Here is a 19,300-nt window from a genome sequence, read left to right on the forward strand (position 1 = left end):
GGTTCGTGGTGCAGCTACTCTTTCTGTGACTTAATACCTCTAAATGGAAGTGCCGACTGTCATCTTGAATATAAAAACATTTTCTTCTGCATTTTAATTGACACACAAGTGGAATTTCACTTGGGTAAACTGTGGAGCTCAAACAAACTTTTAGTGCTTTCACATCTAATTGAGACAGGAATTTTTAATAAGACTAAACAGCTGAATCTTTAAATATAGTAGTTGATCCACTGACACAACTTAAGTGCATTTTCTGGGGTTGGTTAAAAAACAAGATCCTTTATATTTAAATAAATGCAGCAATCTTTTTTCATATAGAAAATTAATACAATGAGATAACTGATAACTAGTTTAGCAGAGAAATAGGTGTGAGATCACCGTTAGCAATCGTACATATGTTCATAAAGCAATACCAAAGGACATAAGATTGCCCATAACACTGTCACATTTGAAAAAATACAAAGACATGAACCAAGATTTGAAATATGATTTATTATAGTATAACCTACCAGGAATAACAGTATTTTCTAGATGATGTATTGTCCTACCTCTATTTAAATGCACTTAAACAGCACACTGTCTTCTTATTCCACAGACTTTTGCAATTGGAAAAATGAATGTTTGTCTTTTGCTGGTGTTGCTGCCAAGAATCCATGGCAATTATGCAAAGGAAGAGGTAAAGAATCGTTATGTATCTGTCACTGTTTAAAATATTGGGACTTGTCATGAAAATCTTCCCATTTTAAATACTGGACACAATCTATATGTTGATAAAACAATATTTTCTGGATTCATTTTGTTTAAGAAGTGTGAACTTAGTGTACTGGGAAGTGCTATAGTGCCTCTTCTGAGAGCTGAAGTCCTTTATTCCCACAAGAACTGCAGCATGAGACGCAGCAAAGCAAGTTTACCCTATGCAGCACCAGCCATACGTTTCAACCCTAGTCAGGAATGGCACTTCTAGGGATGAGGATAGCTGAGTCTCCATGGCCCATTCAATGCTCAGCCATTGAATGGTAACAGCCTGTCGCTATTTATGTGGGCAGGATTCACACAGCAGCCTAAAGATGAAAGGCTCTATATTGTGGTAACAATGAGGGTCCCATGGCACTGTACAAAGACAGTCCCTACCCTGAAGAGCTTTCAAGCAAAATATCAGAGGAAACAATAAATGGCTAAGACAGACAGAGAAGTACAAGGAAGCAATGAGACTGAACTGGTCAATAAGTAAAGCCATGGCCACAGCACACCGGCTGCCTAACAATCTATATCGCTGTATCAGTCTCCTGAGTCATTGAGGCTTCTCTGTAATGTGAATAACTCTGAAGCCTTCACTGGTTTTCATGAGACACCAAATGAAAGGGTTGGAGGAGTCCTAAAAAGTCTTTAATCTATGGCAGCAAAACAGCACCTGCTTTCCATACTTGTATCATGAAATTGTGTGCTGGATCAGTTTGTTGCCTTTTAAGACACTAACCACTATTATGCTCAAGCATCCCAGAGAGACTCAGCCTCCATAATTCTTGCTAAGCTGCAGTTCTTTATCCACTGAATTTTGGTAGCTTGATTGGCTTTCTAAATGATCTGTTCTATCAATTTCCATGTGAGTTCTAGGCTTCTGGAAAACAAACAGAAAAGCAAATTAGTGCTACAGAATGCTAACGTTTTTAAACAATGGGACACTAGGGCAGGTATTTTGTTAAACTACAACTCTGAATTTTAGTCTCTCACTGTTCCCGTTCAATAATAATACAGAAAAACCAATGAATGTTACCACTAACACTTAAAACAGGAGTTTGTGTGGCAGGATATGAAAGCAGCAGTGGAAATCAAATTATATATGTATAATATAAGCAAATTAACTTCAGGATAATAGTGCCTGCTGCTAACTTACAAATTAATTAAGGTGTGTGTGTGTGTGTGAGAGAGAGAGAGAAATCTTAAGTATTCATCCTATCAAAGGTCATATTTACAGTAATAGGAGTAAGAAAATGTTTTCCCCTTGTAGATACTAAGCTAATCTACCTCTAACAGACACAAGTAACCTTGATAATTAGTAATAGTACTCAGGAACTGCTATCCACTAGAGGAGTTCTTTACCCGTCGTCTCCCTCCCGCCCTTCGGATAAACCCTGTCGTGATTGATTTCTGTCTCTGCCTCAAAGAGCCATCTATTGAATGCACAGGGCTGTGCAGTGCAGGGCTTTGGAGCAGAGCGCAGAGCAGCTCTGGAGCAGGAGAGCTGCAGGTTTTTGCCTGGAGCTGGAGCAGAGCCAGAGCACAGCTCCAAAGCCTTGGTGCAGTGTCAAAAAAACAACTGCACCCCTCCCAAAAAAACTAGTGATATGCTCAGCCTTCTACAAATAATTTTTTTCATTCTCTCACTCTTTAAGTGACTCAATTAAGAATATCAGAATGGCCCTATTGGCTCAGACCAATGGCCCACTTAGCCCAATATCCTCTCTTCCAACAATGGCTTGTGCCAGATGCTTCAGAACAGGGCAATTATTGAGTGATCCATCCTGTTGCCCAGTTCCAGCTTCTGGCAGTCAGAGCCTGGGGTTGCATTCCTGATCATCTTGGCTAATGGGTCCCTCAATGACTATCTTCCATGAACTTGTCTAATTCTTTTTTTGAGCCCAGTTATACTTTTGGCCTTTACAACATCCCCTGGAAATGAGTTTCATACGTGACTGCAGTACGTCCTTATGTTTGTTTTAAACTTGCTGCCTATTAAGTTACGGGAGTGATTCCTGGTTCTTATGTGAAGGAGTAAATAACACTTCCTTATTCACTTTCTCCACACCATTCATGATGTTATAGAACCTCTATCATATCCCCCTCATTTGTCTCTTTCCTAGCTGAACAGTCCCAGTCTTTTCACTCTCTCTTCATATGGAAGCCATTCCAAACCCTAATAATTTTTGTTGCCCTTTTCTGTACTTCTTCCAATTCTAAGATATCTTTTCTGAGATGGGGTAACCGAAACCATGCACATTTGTTCAAGGCGTGGGGTGTTCCATGGATTTATATGGTGGCATTATATTTTCTGTCTTCTTATTGATGCTTTTCCTAATGGTTTCTAACATTCAGCTTGTTTGACTGCCACTGCACAGTGAGTGGATATTTTTAGACAGCTATCCACAGTAACTTCAAGATCTTTCTTGAGTGGTGACAGCTAATTTAGACCCCATCATTTTGTATGCATAGTTGGGATTATGTTTTCCAACGTGCATTACTTTGCATTTATCAACACTGAATTTCTTAAGCTATTTTGTTGCCCAGTGACCTAGTTTTGTGACATCCCTTTGTAACTCTTTGCAGTCATCTTTAGACTTAACTATCTTGAGTAATTTTGTATTGTCTGCAAAGTTTGCTACCTCCTTGTTTACCCCTTTTTCCAAATCATGTATGAATATGTTGAACAGCACTGGTCCCAATACAGATCCTCGGGGGACTCCGTTATTTACGTTTCTCCACTGTGAAAACTGACCATTTATTTCTACCCTTTGTTTCCTATTTTTTAACCAGTTACTGACATAGGCGCTGACTCTGTGGGTGCTCCGGGGCCGGAGTACCCATGGAAAAAAATTGAAGCTCCCCATGGCCCCTCTCTGCCCCCCTGCTCCAACTCACCTCCACCGCGAGCGCGCCGCCACATCCTGCTTCTCCTCCCTCCCAGCCCTTATGCTGTGACACAGTTGATTTGCAGGGCGGGGAGGAGGGGGAATGCTATGCGCTGGGGGAAGAGGTGGGCCGGAGCAGGAATTTGGGGAAGGGATTCAATAGGAGCAGGGAGGAGGCGGAGTTAGGGCAGGGACTTTGGGGATGGGGTTGGAATGCGGGCGAGGCGAGGGTGGAGGCGGGGTGGGGTGGCCCACCGGTGCCAGTGAAAGTTGGTGCCGCTGGTTACTGATCCATGAGAGGACCCTTCCCCCCATCCCATCACTGCTTACTTTGCTTCAGAGCCTTTGGTGAGGGACATTGTCAAAAAGTCTTTCTGAAAGTCCAAGTACACTATATCCACTGGATCAACTTTGTCCACACTCTCAAAGTATTCTAATATATTACTGAGGCATGATTTCCTTTTACAAAAGCCATGCTGACTCTTTCCCAACATATTGTGTTTATCTGTGTCTGATAATTTTATTCTTTGCTATAGTTTCAACCAGTTTGCCTGATACTGAAGTCAGGCTTACTGGTCTGCAGCTGCCAAGATCACCTATGGAGTCTTTTTAAAAAATCAGCATCACATTAGCTATCTTCCAGTCGTCTGGTACAGAGGCTGATTTAAATGATAGCATGCATACCACAGTTAGTACTTACAATTTCATATTTGAGTTCCTTCAGAACTCTTGGGTGAATACCATCTGGTGACTTATAACGGTTTAATTTGTCAATTTGTTCCAAAGCTGCCTCCTACTGACTCCTCAATCAGATTTGTCACTTAAAAAGAATGGCTCAGGAGTGGGAATTTCCCTCACATTCTCTGCAGTCAAGACCAATGCAAAGAATTAATTTAGCTTCTCTGCAATAGCCCTTGTCTTCCTTGAATGATCTTTTAGCACCTTTATTGTCCAGTTGACCCACTGATCAGAAGCTGCTGGCAGGCTTCCTGTGTGGGGGTTTGTTTTTGTTTTTTTTTTGCTGTTAGTTTTTGTCTTTTGCTGGTTGCTCTTCAAATTCTTTTTTTGGCCTGCCTAATTATACTTTTACACTTGACTTGCCAGAGATTATGCTCCTTCCTAAATTCCTCAGTAGAATTTGACTCCCAATGTTTAAGGATGCCTTTCTGTTTCCAACTGCCTCTTTTACTGGTTTAACCATGGTGGNGGGGGGAAGGGTAATACATTTAGTTTGAGCCTCTCTTATGGTGTTTTTAAAAAGTTTCCATGCAGTCTGCAGGTATTTCACTTTTGTGACCGTTCCTTTTAATTTCCATTTAATTAGCTTCCTCATTTTTATGTAGTTTCCATTTTTCAAGTTAAATGCTACTGTGATGGATTTCTTTGCCATTTCCCTCCTACCAGGATGTTACAGTTAATTACATTACGGTCGCTCTTACTGTGCACTTCAGCTATATTCATCTCTTGGACCAGATATTACGTGCTACTTAAGACTAAATCAAAAATTGTCTCTCTCCTTTTGTTCTAGAATTAGCTGCTCCAAAAAACAGCCATTAAGGGTATCTAGAAATTTTATTTCTGCATCACGTCTTGAGGAGACGTACCCAGTAAATATGGGAAAAGTTGAAATCTCCCATTTATTATTTAGTTTTCTGCTTTTGTAAGTTCTCTAATCTCCCTGACCATTTCACAATCATCGTCGCCACCCTAGTCAGGTGGTTGGCAATATATATCCACCGCTATACTTCGATTATTCAAACATATAGTTTCTATCCATAGAGATTCTATGGTACAGTTTGATTCATTTAAGATGTTCACTACTTTTGACTTTATGCTTTCTTTCACATGTAATGCCACTCCCCCACCAGCATGACCTACTCTGTCATTCCTTTATATGTTCTACCCTGTATTACGGTGTCCCATTGGTTATGATCATTCCACCAAGTTTCTGTGATGCCTATTATATCAATCCAATTTAATATCAAATCATAAATGTGCTATCCAACAATGTTTAAGTAAAAGGGTCATGCTTACAGTAAGTGGGACAAAGGATATAGAGAGCACACAACCAAATGCTGAAGCCACTGGAAAAGTGAGCACCTGAAAAGTACAAAGCATTATGTCTTAGTGTTATCTGGAATGTGTACAGTGCTGTCTTGTCTTTCCCAACTTCACCCACTTAAACAAGCAGAAAACCCCCAACCACACTCACACTGAAGCAAACTGCAAGAATCTGAATATTCAGTTGCTCAAAATTCTCCCCTTGTTATGACAGCTGGAAGATTCAATTTAACATCCACACATCCAACAGAGAAGAGCCTCAAATGGGTAGCTCCTATTACATTGCTGCTATAGCAATAAACGAACGAAAAGCTGAGTAAGCAGGTAAGCGTTATGCCATGTTGGGATGATTAGGAAACTGAGTCCTGCCTCTGGTAGAACCACAGAGGGAACAGATTGCACAGGTAAGGCAGTGGTGCTGAGAATAATTTTACTGGGTCTAGAAAGTTCAACTCCTATGACAACAAAAGCAACCTAGCAGCTCTTAGCCTCCTTGCAGCGCTCGGTGAACCCCCACACCCTGATAACAGCTACTGTTCCTCACTGTAAAGCCCCTGGGAGAATGGGCAGTGGCAGTAAGAGCAGTACCTGCCTTTTCTTGGGGTGACTTTCATTTGGAGTGCAGAGATCTGGACTGGAGATGTAACTTATACCCAGTTGTACTAGCTTGGGTAAATGCAACCTATGACTAACTAAAAGATTTTTGTGAGCATTGTTAAAACTTTATCAATTATCTTTCAATACTGAGGATTAATAATCCAGACACTGAAGCTCATACCCTGGATGTTACCCAGAATTTTCATTATGGTACAACTCCAGAACAAGGACCTGTGCCTGATGGGTTCTGAGCCTCTGCAATCCCTACTGACCTCAGTGGGATATGTTGATGCTCATTATCTCTCAGGATCAGCTCGAAAGCATTCTACTCACAATTTGAGGCTGGAGCATGTGTTGACTGAATGACGCTTGCACTAGTTTGTGTATCTTGGACACTTGTCCTGGCGCCATCTAGTGCCAGCTGAAGATTCTGTAGCTGTAATGCATTCAGATGGTTTCTCTGTGATTCAGTAACCATGGCTGCATTTTCAAGGCCAAGGTTTGCTATTTGTTCTGGAGACAGCTCCTTGAGGAATACGTTTGGGGAAAAAAAAAAAAAACTGCTTTAAGATGTCCACTACATTACACAGGTGAATCAGAGGTCCAGAGTGCCTTGTACTTAGAATGAGGAAAACAGCCACACTCTGTATTGCTGTAAAAGTGCTCAGTACTGGGTTTTTTTGGTTTGTTTTTTTAAATATTTGTATATCTGTTTACCTGACTGGCCACCCATCTAGCTTTCAGCCTTCTCCTTTGGTTCTGACAGTACATAAGTTCTGGAGACACTTTCTGTGCTACCAGTGTATTTGTCAAACCTCTGATATTGGAGTCTCAATTTTAGTTGCTCTGGGGGAAGAGGGGAGTTTACTCTCTATGACTGCCAAACTATTTTTGTTTCTTTCCTCTTGTAACATTTTCCAAACCTGCCCCATTCTTGCCTGCATGTGATTTAGACACAGGATTCTGCTATCTATACAGTAGCAAGATGAAAAGATGTTGTTCCACCCCTGGATCTTCCCTTCTAGATTGAAAATCTTCCAAATGTGGTCACATTGTCTTGTTTTAAAAATGGAACAAGATAATCATAACCATACAGTAATTATCTTTCAGTACATGGTGATTAAACCAATTTGTAAAACAGGCATCTACAGTGTGTGCTGTATTACCTTAATTATAGTAACATTCAATGTTTAACTCCACCATGGAGCAAGCTCTTTTTGCTGCTGCAGCTTTGCATCCAAGTTTTATTTTAATAAAGGGTCACATTCTAGTTTAAAAGTAGGCCAGATGACAGATCAGAATTTCATTCCATATCAATTATAATTGTCTGTCTGTCTGAGACCTTGTCTACATAACCCAGTTGCTTTAGTTTAAATAAAGGGTGAGTAGGTTTGAACCTATTTAATTAAATTGGTGCAAACCTCTGCATAGAAGCTCCAGTAAATTTTTAAAATAAACCCCTCAAACTGAACTAAGTTTCCACAAAGTGATAAATCTGCTTATAATCAATACCTTTAGTTAAACTGGTATTACTTTTTCATGTACAAAGCCTTAAGATAAAGCTGTAGCTACACAAAGCCACAGTAAAAATAAATGCCACTTTGAATTCCTAAAGATGAGCAGTAAGGATTCTGTTTTTTTTTTTTTTGGTAAAGAACCATGTCTATCTAGAAATTTCATCACATGGCCATCTCTCTCTCTGTGTACATCTGCTGAATTTCTGTTGAGAATCTCTAAAGGAGTAGTTCTCAAACTTTTTTTTCCGTGGACCACTTGAAAATTGCTAAGCGTCTCAGTGGGCCACTTAATGATCTTCCAAACATTGTTTATACTCTTAGCTAACTATTGTAAAGCATTTTGGATAAAAGTGCTACATAAAAAGAACTTTAAAAATTAACAGTTTCTTATTCTACAAATAAAAGGACACAACTCATATTTTAATTTCAGTAGTCTTATCTTTCTAATGCGATGGATATGTCCTCTCTCACCTGCCGCAGCACCCCTTGATCTGGGGTTGGGAAGAAGGGAGGCCTCTCCCCTGCCACGGAGCTGGGGCTGGGAAGGAGGACCATCTCTCCCCGGCAGCCGCAGTCCTGGAGCTGGAGAAAGTCGCCTCTTTCTCTGGCTGCCACAGCCCTGCACATCCCAAATTCCCCCCACCCCCTCTTCTCACTCCATTGCCCCTTCCCACCTACCCCCTATTTCCACCAAGGCCACATCTCACTTTACATGTGAATCTTCTCCAGGGTCCAGGCACCTAATTCGTGGAGCCACCCCTGCGGGCTCCACGAATTAGGTGGGTGGCCCTTTATTACTTTGTGTGAGGCCGCCTAGGCACGCACCTTAGAGGGAACTATCCGCAGACAACCTGAATGGAGCTCACGGACCACTGGTGGGCCACAGACTACAGTTTGAGAACCTCTGCTCTAAAGAATACTTTCAACCCTCTGTTCTGTGATTCTTCCCCAGCACTGAAAAGTGTGACACGGTTAGGTTGCAGACTTACTGGAGTTGTCAAAGGTGCAGTATAGACCACTTTTTTGCAGCTTGTGGTTAAGGAGTTTCTCCTTTTATGGAGGCTGACCGTTAAGCTGTCTGGCTCATTTATCCATCACTACACTAAGTGACTGACCTTTGAGTGTCTGAACCAGAAGTGGTTGGGCAGAATTTTAATCTTCTCTCCACGTCAAACAATGTCTGGGTCAGAGACTTCCAAATCCATGTGCTAGTCTCTGGGCCATATTCAGAGCTGACATAAACAGGATGAATTCCAATGAAGTCAGAGTTGCATCTGCTTGTACCAATTCTGAATTCAGCCTTTCCCCCGCCCCTTCTTTCTTTCAGAAATGCTGCATAGGAGAATGTTATCAGAATTTAGGATTAACAAAAAAGCCCAGATATGACCAAGTGGGCTGTTTGTAGCTGTGATAGTATGGATGAATGCATTCACTGTCCTTAATAAAAGAGAAGAAAAGGAAGACCTCAACAGAATATCACTAGAGACACAGACTTTGCTTTAAGCCATCTGCCCCTATGTACTCAGGCTGCAATTTTAAAACACTTTCTTAATGCTTTTTCCGTTGAAACACATTTTGCACTAAGCATAAATAAAATAAACAGTTTGACATTTTATGTGCATCACAAATAGAGATGAGATAGCTGCAAGTTAATGCTTCATACACTTAACTGCCTCTCACTTAATAATCAAGCCAGAAAGGGTCCTGCAGAAACCCAAACTGAAGCATAAATTAGTATTGCAGTTTGTTTATAATACAGTAAAAGTGATGGAATATAACACTTCTTCAGTAACCAAGCACTTACTTTGAAAACTTCATCAGGTATGTGTCTTATGGCTGCTGGCTGGAAATATGGCATTACATCTTTGTCAAGAGCTTTAAACTCTCTCTCATTTAAACCAGCTATTAAGACAAAATAGGAATAGAGCTTAGTTCACGCATCCTTTTCATTATGTTAAGTTTTGACTAATTTACATTAATACATTATTTGGCCAATATTTGTCTCTCAACTCTGTTCCAATAAAACATGAGGAAATCAGCACTCCTATATTAAACAGAAAAAGAGATTCTTTTGTGCACTGGAATGAATGCTCAAGTTTAACGGATATAAGAGGTAATTAAGTTATATTTAAAGACAAATACACAATTCCTTTTCCTGCTTTCTTTCACTGTAAGCATCACCAACCACCAGCTTACAGACAACTGTGGCACATAAGAAACACATATCACATTTTCAGTAAAACAAATATACCATGATTGAAGTTAATTAGTAGTATTATTTGCAATACAAAATTAGATGGTAACCTCCCTCCCCCTGAAATCCTAAATACAGCAACTCCTTGTTTAACGTTGTAGTTATGTTCCTGAAAAATGAGACTTTAAGCAAAATGATGTTAAGCGAATCCAATTTCCCCATAAGAATTAATGTAAATGAGGTGGGGTTAGGTTCCAGAGAATATTTTTTCAGCAGACAAAAGTGTGTGTGTGTATATGTGATTATATATAGATAGTATGTCAAAAGCCTGTCCCGGACAAACCCGGAACATCCAGGAGTACATCAGTAAGATGGCCCCAAAGATGAGCCTCGAGAGAATGCCTGAGGCAGCAGCAACATGGAGAAGACCAAGCAGAAGAATGCCATGCAAAGACAAACCCTGATGGAGTATACAATCGACAGAATAGCGAGTGGCTGACATGGAATCCTACCAGTAGCGGAAGGGCTGACTAAAACGACAGCCACTGAGGCGCTGAGTAGCAGCACAGGAAGGTCACTGAGCACCAGATCCATTGAAGCAGGGGTCTACCACATCTAGAGGAGACCCAAGGTGCTAGACTGTGCAGAGAGGCTCAGAGACAGTCCAACACATAGGCAGGATTAAGATGCACGCAGGAACAGCATACACTGAATCGGTCACACACGCAAGTGGCTGCATGTGTACAGAACATCGCACAGCGTGATGGGCTAGAACCCTCCCAAGACCAGATGGGGATTCCACAAAGGTTGTGGAGAAAAGCAGGCTAAGATTCTGGGACTTCCAGATCCAACCGACAGGCAGGACTGCCAATCAACCAGACATCATGGTAAACAAGACCAGAATACAGTTGGTGGTATAGATATAGCAGGCCAAGTGAAGCAACATCAAGGAAGAAAGGAATATGAGAAGCTGAGAAGTACCCAGCGCCTGAGGAGAACTAGAGGAGGATGTGGAAAGTGAAGGCCAAAGTGTCCCAGTGGGTAGGAACACTCGGGCGGTACTCCTAAACGAATGCTCCAACAGATCCCAGGAACAACATCAGAGCTGTCTGTCCAGAAGAGTGCAGTGCTAGGAACAGCTAAGATACTGCGCAGAACCCTCAAACTCCCAGGCCTCTGGTAGAGGACCCGAGGTTGAGGAAGACACATACCACCCATAGGGGTGAGAGGGGAATTTTTTTTTTATATAAATAATCTGGTGAAAAAAATATATATATACATATACATACACACACACACACACACACAGTACACATTTTAAACAAACAATTTAATACTGTACACAGCAATGATGACTGTGAACCTTGGTTGAGGAGGTGAAGTCAGAGGATGGAATATTTCCCAGGGAATGCCTTAGTGCTGAATGATGAACTAGCACTCAGCTGAGCCCTCAAGGGTTAACACATTGTTGTTAATGTAGCCTCACACTCTACAAGGCAGCACAAATGGAGGGAGGGGAGACAGCATGGCAGACAGAGAGAGAGAGAGAGAGGCGCATTGCCCCTTTAAGTACTCTGACCCCACCCTAAGTACATTGCCTTTTTATGTAGATCAGCAAGTTGAGACAGCAGCTGCTGCTAGCAAGTTCCCTCCCGTTCTGAGCCCTGTCGTTCCCCCCCTGCTCTATGGAGATGGGGTAAGCGGGAGACAGGAGCAGCGGGGTGGGGGACACCCTGACATTAGCCCCCTGCTTCCCCTCACTCCACTCCCCGCACAAAGCAGGAATCTCAGGGAGCAGCTCCAAGGCAGAGGGCAGGAGCAGCACATAGCAGTGTGGGGAGGGACAGCTGAACTGCCAGCAATTGATAGCCTACTGGTTCCAAGCCCACACCAATCAGCTGCAATGGTTGCTCTTTCTGCAAGCGTGGACAAAAGCAGGCGGCTGCCAAAAAACATTATAAGGGAGCATTGCATAACTTTAAATGAGCATGTTGTCTAACTGATCAGTAACATAACAACGTTAACCGGGATGACTTTAAGTGAGGAGTCACGGTACAAATCACTATGCGGACTCTGTTCATCAAGGAAACCTTCTGCTTTTGCAGAAGGCTATCCCTGAAACACACACACATTTTCTTAGTGACATACATGTCACTCTTAAACTGACCACATTCTTGGAGTAAGCAGAAGAACTTTAATACTGACTTGGCATGCCTGCTCTCTATAAATGGGTTCCATGAACATGCAGGGAGCAGATCAAGGCCCTGTCCTTCAACAAGCTAAACACCCTCAACTCCTGCTGACTTCCGATGAGACATTCAGTCCCTTGCAGGACGGAACCTTAAGGTAGGATTCTGGGATCCTGTAAATGGAGAGACAGAGCAGCTGTGGGCAGTGCAATGCTCAGCTGGATAACTGTATGCTGGAAAGCTGGCAGGCACCTCACTTTGAAGTAAGATCAATGACTTAAGGGTGTAAGGAAGAACAGTCCCTCCAGAGGGGTGGGCCTGAAATTTCAGTTTGACTTAGCTCTGCTTAGCCAGGTTAACTCTGTGAAGTATGTACAGGGCCAAATTCACTCCAGTCAGCCCCAGGAGAAGCTGGTGCAGACTCTGGCAGAGGTCCCCCATTAATGGAAAGTCAGAGTACCCTGTGGAGACGAACAGTATTTTTCTTTGGTGGGGAGGGATGTTAATGGAAAGGCTGCCTGTGCAGAGATGAGGTGGGGTGAACCTATCCTGTAATGCTTTTAAAAATGGTGTTTCAGAAATGTCACTGATAGAGGTCGGTCTTGTTACCTGCTATGATACCAATCTCATGTATAATAGAGCTGTTCCACTCTGCAGCAATTCCAAATACAGATTCTGCCACCTTCTTAAACTCTTCCAGAACAGGAGTGCTACATGGCAACAAGCCAACTCTTGCAATTACAGCACTGCAAAAGGGCAATGGGGTTAGGATGGCATACTTGTAATTACATCCAATGTTTAAAATGTCTAAAATATGCTTAATCTATGCTAACAGAGTTGTGAACACAGTTTCAGGCCCAAATATAGATGAACATACAGGTATTGCAAAGAAGTTAGACCTGTCAGCCTTTTGAAAAAAAAAAATCTAAAATGCTTTAAGCAACAAATTTGAGTATCTCACTTCAATAGCTATAGTGGATCACATTGGAATCTGTCTTAAACAGCCACTCAAGGCTCCACTGAAAATCAGTTGCTTAATCCAGGTGTTTTCTAAACTAAGGGCTGAACAAATTTATATGTAAAAATCTAGGAATATTTTAAAGGGTCACTGAAGATGGCAAAGTTGCCTATTCCAAGTGGCCCTTCAAGCAGATTTTGCTGGATACATGGCTTTCATTAATAGAGGTGGCCTCAGAGAAAATGTTAACAGAGCACAGTTCAGTGGCTCTGGTTAGACATCTTCCCAAAGATTATGGCATGCCCAAAAGCTTTTAAAGTGTTGGAAAAGAGCTCTTTAGACAAAGTGCTTCTAGAAATCCTTGAAGGGAGACAAATTTCACCACTAATACCATTAACAGAGATTTAAAAATAAAACTATTTAATTTTGATAATAAAGTATTTCTACCTGAATTCTGTAGTCTTTATGGTCTTGATGTCTGTGGTGTTCAGAGCACACAGATTAGCTCCTAATCCCGCTAAATCAAAGCTTTTCAGTCCATGGACTGTCTGACCAGAGTCTTCAAGAAACCCTTGTAAAATAGATTTAGCCTGCAGAGGCAATGAGTTCAAGATCAGTTATAAATGTAATATAGGGTTCTACGACTGGAAGCTGCTATTGATATCAGCTGTTACGAACTGATCTGTAATTTTACTCAACTGGGCCTCAGCCTACTCCCACTGAAGTCAATGGGAATTTTGCTATTGTCTTCAGTGGGAGCAATGTCAGTGCCACTTATGGGCACTGGGCCTCCTGAGCAGTGCTGAGTGCCATTCCCTACCAGTACAATCAATGTGACTTGAAGGCATTTAGCACCTCTTACGAAAGACTTGGTACCTCCCAGGACTGGGCCATAAATGAACACTTTACCAGAATAACCAGCTATTGAAGCATCTAACAAAATTTCCCAATTTCAACATAACTGAAAAGAGCTAAACTACAGGTAATTTTCTCTCCCTCATAAATGGTCAGCATGAAGCATTGCAAAATTAGAGCTTTCCTGTACTGTACTAAGTGTTTTATGTAGATGCTAAGCTATGCTTAATATTAATCAGTATCACTTACTAAAATACAACAGGAAGTATCAAAAGTGAAGTACTGTGTTAAAACACTCCAGTTCCTTCTGTTTCCTTATAGTGCCTCTTCAGCATAAACATCTGTTAAATAGATTCCTGACATTCTGCCAATGCTAGCTACCATCAACTTAATGTCATACGCTGAAGAGAAGTGATGGCAAGACCAGATGGACAGAAATTTGCTGCTAGCTGCATATGCAAATAAAGGATTTTAATCTTCTTCTATTCACTATGTAAATCCTACTGGCATTAACGGGAGTTATTCAGGCATACTGAGAGAACAGAGTGAGTACTCGAGCATCTGAATGGAATAATTTGTAAGTAACAGATCACCTGTACAAGTGTCTGGATGCATTTAGTACTCCTGGGGGCTTTCGGTGCCAAAAAATTAATAATTCTGTGCATAATATTATATTTGGTAAAATAACACTACATAATCACACCAGTTGCAATTATTTTGGTAATTTATTACAAAATACCTGTCAGCAAGTATTGTCTGTAACAATACGGACACATAAATTCCCCCAGGAGTAAAGTGTTAAAGAAACCCCTATGACAACCTGGTTCCTGTTTCTCTACCCCCTTCACCTTGCCCCCTCCCCCAAGTCCAGCTGCAGGGCCCATCCTTGCCCAGATACCCAAATCCCCTACCCACCCTGAGCCCAGCCATGGACCCTCCCAGCGCTGACATCCCCATCCCCATCCCCATCCTCTCTCCTGAGCCCAGGGATCCAGAGGGGAAAACAGCCTGATGTTTGGTTCCATGCAAGCATGGAGTTTACTTTGCGCTGCCCTCTCCTTCCCTCAGGGGGCAGGGCATGCTGGGAACTGCAGCTGCCATGAACCCTCTAGCTCTCTCCCCCTCCACCCAGCAGCATCTTTTGTGTACTAGCGGGGTTCTGCCGGGTCTATCAGCCCCCAGTGGTGGCTAGCAGCACTCCAGGCCATTTCTGGGGAAGGGAGGAAGGAAATTCTGCATGCACATTAATTTCTCCAAATTCTGCATTGCATATTGGCACAGAATTACCCCAAGAATAATTTAGGGTGGTGAAAATAGTACTACTGAATCCAGCCTTGGTCAATAAGGCCTAAATGTTTTTGCCAACTTGTGTCTGTTTAGAGACCTGAGAGAAATGAGTTGATGGTCTCATTCTAATTCGTAATGGGCAAGTGGTCGAAGCATAGTGAACATTATCACAATTGATATGTATTTCCACCCTCCTTAGTTCTCTCACCAGACAGACATAGAACCAAGTAGGCATGAACCTTTAACTACCTTCTCACCCTTAGAGGCGGCACTGGAGATCCTGGCTGAGAAAAACTGGAAGTGCAGCATGGGGAGCTGTATTTGTTTTGTAGGTGATTTCAGGTCTTGGAGTCATTCATCCCATCCTTTTCACCAGAAGTAAATTTAATAAAATATTTACCTGGACAAAAGTCCATTCTGTTTGTTGACTAAGTGCAGCAATGGTGTCAATAGAACTTAAATCCAATGCTTCTATTTCACTCTCATTGAGAGCTAGAGCAATGCGTCCAAGGGAAACGATATGGTAACTCTTCCAGCCTGGCAATGCACCCCAAACCTTTAAAATAAATTAACATACAGCACATATTAGTTCATAACGAACACTCACTTACATGCTCCATTGTCTCTACTTCCGATTTTAAAGCAGTAATTAACAAAGATAAAATGCTACGAGCTGCATTGTGTGGTCTGCTAATCCCATTCTTCACTGTGTAATCAGAGGTTGGACACTGCAGAGAACTGAGCCTTTCATATTTCTAGGGTGGTGACACTCAGTTTATCTAAAAATACTTACACTGTCACACAAGATGACTTCCGGTTAGTGAATATAAGTTGGTTGAATGAGCGAGTATGATTGGCCCTTTGTTTTTTTACCTTTTTTCTCTCAAATTTCTGGATTTTAAAAATGCCATTATTCAGATTTTACTGATTTTCATCCAAATTTTGGAAGTTCTGGAACTCTCCAGGTGTGGCTCCCTGCTCCAGAAGGAAAGATGGTGACTTGGTCTCCCTCTCACAGATTCTTCTGACTTGCTTGAGGACAGTTAGTGGCTGCTGCTTCACAGTGGGAGAGTGAGAGGGACAGGGAGCTGGGTCCTGGCAGCAGAGACTGCCTGACTGATGCAGCAACAGGCTCGCAAGGAGGGAAGCCTTCATCACTGCTACATTGTGGTGAGTAGCAGGCATCCCTAACCCACTGCCCCCACCACAGATACTGGGCACTCTCTCCTACACAGAGCACCCCGCACCACCTGCCCAATCACTGCCCACCATGAGTACCAGGCATCCCCATCCCCCCATGCTACCCAGGGTTTGGAATTTTACAATGAAGCCCCTAATATCAAGCATAAGTCACCAACAGTAAACTAAAAAGAAAAGTTTTATTTCTGTAATGGATTAGAGATAATAATAGTTTTGTAAACTCTTTCATCTCTCTTTGCTGCTTTTTTTCCCCGTGTTCTCATCCCTCAATAATTATTTGGAAAACTGAAGTTAATTTTTGCACTGATTTTCCACCCATTTTTATATTTTTTTAATAAACACAGATAAATTCCTGATAAATTTTAAACAAAATTACAACTGGAAATGAAGAGCCTTATTTATTAACTTGGAAAGAAGAGTATCAAGGTAGGGGAAAGGCTAGTAGCTTGCCTGGTGTCATAACAAGCAAGCCTTCTTCAAGTTGTGGGTCTCTAATTTAACCTTCCAGTAGTGGCCACTTCTTTCCTGACTACAGATCTCCACTATGACCAGCTAATTAATCAAGACAAAGGACCAACTCCTGACTCAGGGTTTGTCTACACACAGTTTTTGTATGATTTAACTGTTCCTAAACACTTTAGCACTCTGAGCCTGATTCTTAGAAGGCTGAATTATATTCTTGGGTCCTGCTTTGTGATTTTTATTTTTTTAAGGAACAGTGAAAAGCTAGTAATAAATAAATAAAATAAGCATTTAAAAAGTGAAAACACAACCTGCGCAGCAGCCAATAGCTCAGAGCTATTTAGCCAGTTGACTCTAAAACAATGGAGGATATTATTTTATGACTAACCTTAGATTATTTCTCCAATAAGCAATGGATATTATTGCAGCAGTAGTGATTATTACAGCAATGGTGGCTTTAGAAATGCATATTTCAATAACAGTAAATTAAATTACGTATGTATGTTTCTTTTGCAGACATAACAGCTACCTGCTTAGCTTTCTCCTTCAAGACAATAAGCTGGGATCTGTTGAAACTCATCACAGTCCCAAGGAATTCCATGTTTTTGGTAAAAGTATCTGTATCCAGGCACTGCAGTTCCTGAACTGTCCAAAAGGCATTTGCTTCTGCTAATTTAATAATCTCATCTGAAGAAGGAGCTCTGATTCCTGTGCAGTCTGGGAAGAAATCAAAACACAGACTGAAGAGATGACTTCTCTTGTAATCTCCTTGAAGAAAACTACCAAAAATGCAAAGCAACAAAGACTTGTGCTCTCTCATTATGATGTTGATGTAATATGTATTAACTGAAGCCAGGACAATCTTGACATTAACTTAAGCATAAAATATTTTTGCAATGAAATAAAAATGCATTTTAAAAAAGCACAAGTGCAATTAATGTTCTTGTTGCAAAACTAGTGTTTACCTAAGTTTAGGTAAACATTTGCTCCAACCCTGGAAGGCAGCACATGCTCGAAAGGAAAGGAGGAGCAAACACACTTTTTAAAACAGTTACCATATAAACTATCTTAATCAAATGGAATTTGCATGTAGCAGCTAGAAAGAGAATCCAACTGTTCTAAGCACGGCTCAAAAAAATGGCACCCTACATTATTAAGAGTCATATCCTGAGATAAAGTCTTCCATTGATTTCAGCAGGAGTCTTGCTTGAGTCAGAACTCAATTAAGTTCCTTAGTTTGGCCTCAGTGTAAGTTTCCACATGACTGTATTGTATTTTTGTTCACACACAAATTGCAGCTGAATAAACCTGCCTATCTTTTATGAAACAAGACTTGGTGAAGTCCAGCTCATTAGCTATTACATTCAGTAGCAGGCCTGAGTGGGCCTTCAGTTTGAAAGGCACTGTCAAAGATGTATGACTGTAAGCCTTGCCTGACATTTAAACAAGGCAAGTAGATTGGTTTCCAGAACTTAAATGTGAGAGAAATGCAATACTCATGTCAAGCATGTTGTTAAAGTGCCAAGAATTAGGAAAACACTGAAAGGGATGCTTATTTACAATAGAAATGTTTGGTCTGCCAAATTGTATTGGTCAAATATCTGCTACAAGGGCAGATTCTGCTTCTTTTTTGTTGACAGGTTTCAGAGTAGCAGACGTTGTTAGTCTGTATCCGTAAAAAGAACAGGAGTACTTGTGGCACTTTAGAGACGAACAGATTTATTTGAGCATAAGTTTTCGTGGGCTACAGCCCACTTCATCGGATGCACAGAATGGAACATATAAGAAGAGTATATATATACATACAGAGAAGATGCCATGCCAGCTCTAAGAGGCTAATTAATTAAGATGACCTGTTATCAGCAGGAAAAAAAAACTTTTGTAGTGATAATCAAGATGGTCAATTACAGACAGTTGACAAGAGGTGTAAGGATAGTTATCATAAGGAAATATATTCAAGTAGTGTAATAATTCAGCCATTTCCAGTCTCTATTCAAGCCAGAATTAATGGTATCTAATTTGCAAATCAATTCAAGCTCAGCAGTTTCTGGTTGGAGTTTGTTTTTGAAGTCTTTCTGTTGCAAAATTGTCACCTTCAAATCTGTTACTGAGTGACCAAAGAGGCTGAAGTGTTCATTGGCCAAACCGGACAGTCTCTACGCAAAAGAATAAACAGACACAAATCTGACATCAGGAATCATAACACTCAAAAACCAGTAGGAGAACACTTCTTATATGTTCCATTCTATGCATCCAATGAAGTGGGCTGTAGCTCACGAAAGCTTATGCTCAAATAAATTTGTTAGTCTCTAAGGTGCCACAAGTACTCCTGTTCTTCTTATTGTGCATTTTCA

At 41.3% G+C, this 19,300-nt stretch overlaps 1 protein-coding gene across 1 annotated transcript in view; it reads right to left on the minus strand.

Moving 5' to 3' along the window:
- Positions 1 to 472: 472 nt before the first annotated feature.
- Positions 473 to 19,300, minus strand: part of OTOA (otoancorin) — a 51,455-nt gene continuing 32,627 nt past the window's right edge. The window contains exons 22-29 of the mRNA XM_032802173.2: positions 17,476 to 17,663; positions 15,685 to 15,840; positions 13,590 to 13,732; positions 12,794 to 12,930; positions 9,606 to 9,703; positions 6,618 to 6,810; positions 5,661 to 5,726; positions 473 to 1,618 (exon numbers count right to left, since the gene is read on the minus strand). Of these exons, the coding sequence (XP_032658064.1) occupies positions 1,617 to 1,618; positions 5,661 to 5,726; positions 6,618 to 6,810; positions 9,606 to 9,703; positions 12,794 to 12,930; positions 13,590 to 13,732; positions 15,685 to 15,840; positions 17,476 to 17,663 (983 nt within the window). The 3' untranslated portion in view covers positions 473 to 1,616. The remainder of the gene's footprint in view (positions 1,619 to 5,660; positions 5,727 to 6,617; positions 6,811 to 9,605; positions 9,704 to 12,793; positions 12,931 to 13,589; positions 13,733 to 15,684; positions 15,841 to 17,475; positions 17,664 to 19,300) is intronic.

This window comes from Chelonoidis abingdonii, chromosome 9, assembly GCF_003597395.2.
Source record: "Chelonoidis abingdonii isolate Lonesome George chromosome 9, CheloAbing_2.0, whole genome shotgun sequence".
Taxonomy (NCBI): domain Eukaryota; kingdom Metazoa; phylum Chordata; order Testudines; family Testudinidae; genus Chelonoidis; species Chelonoidis abingdonii.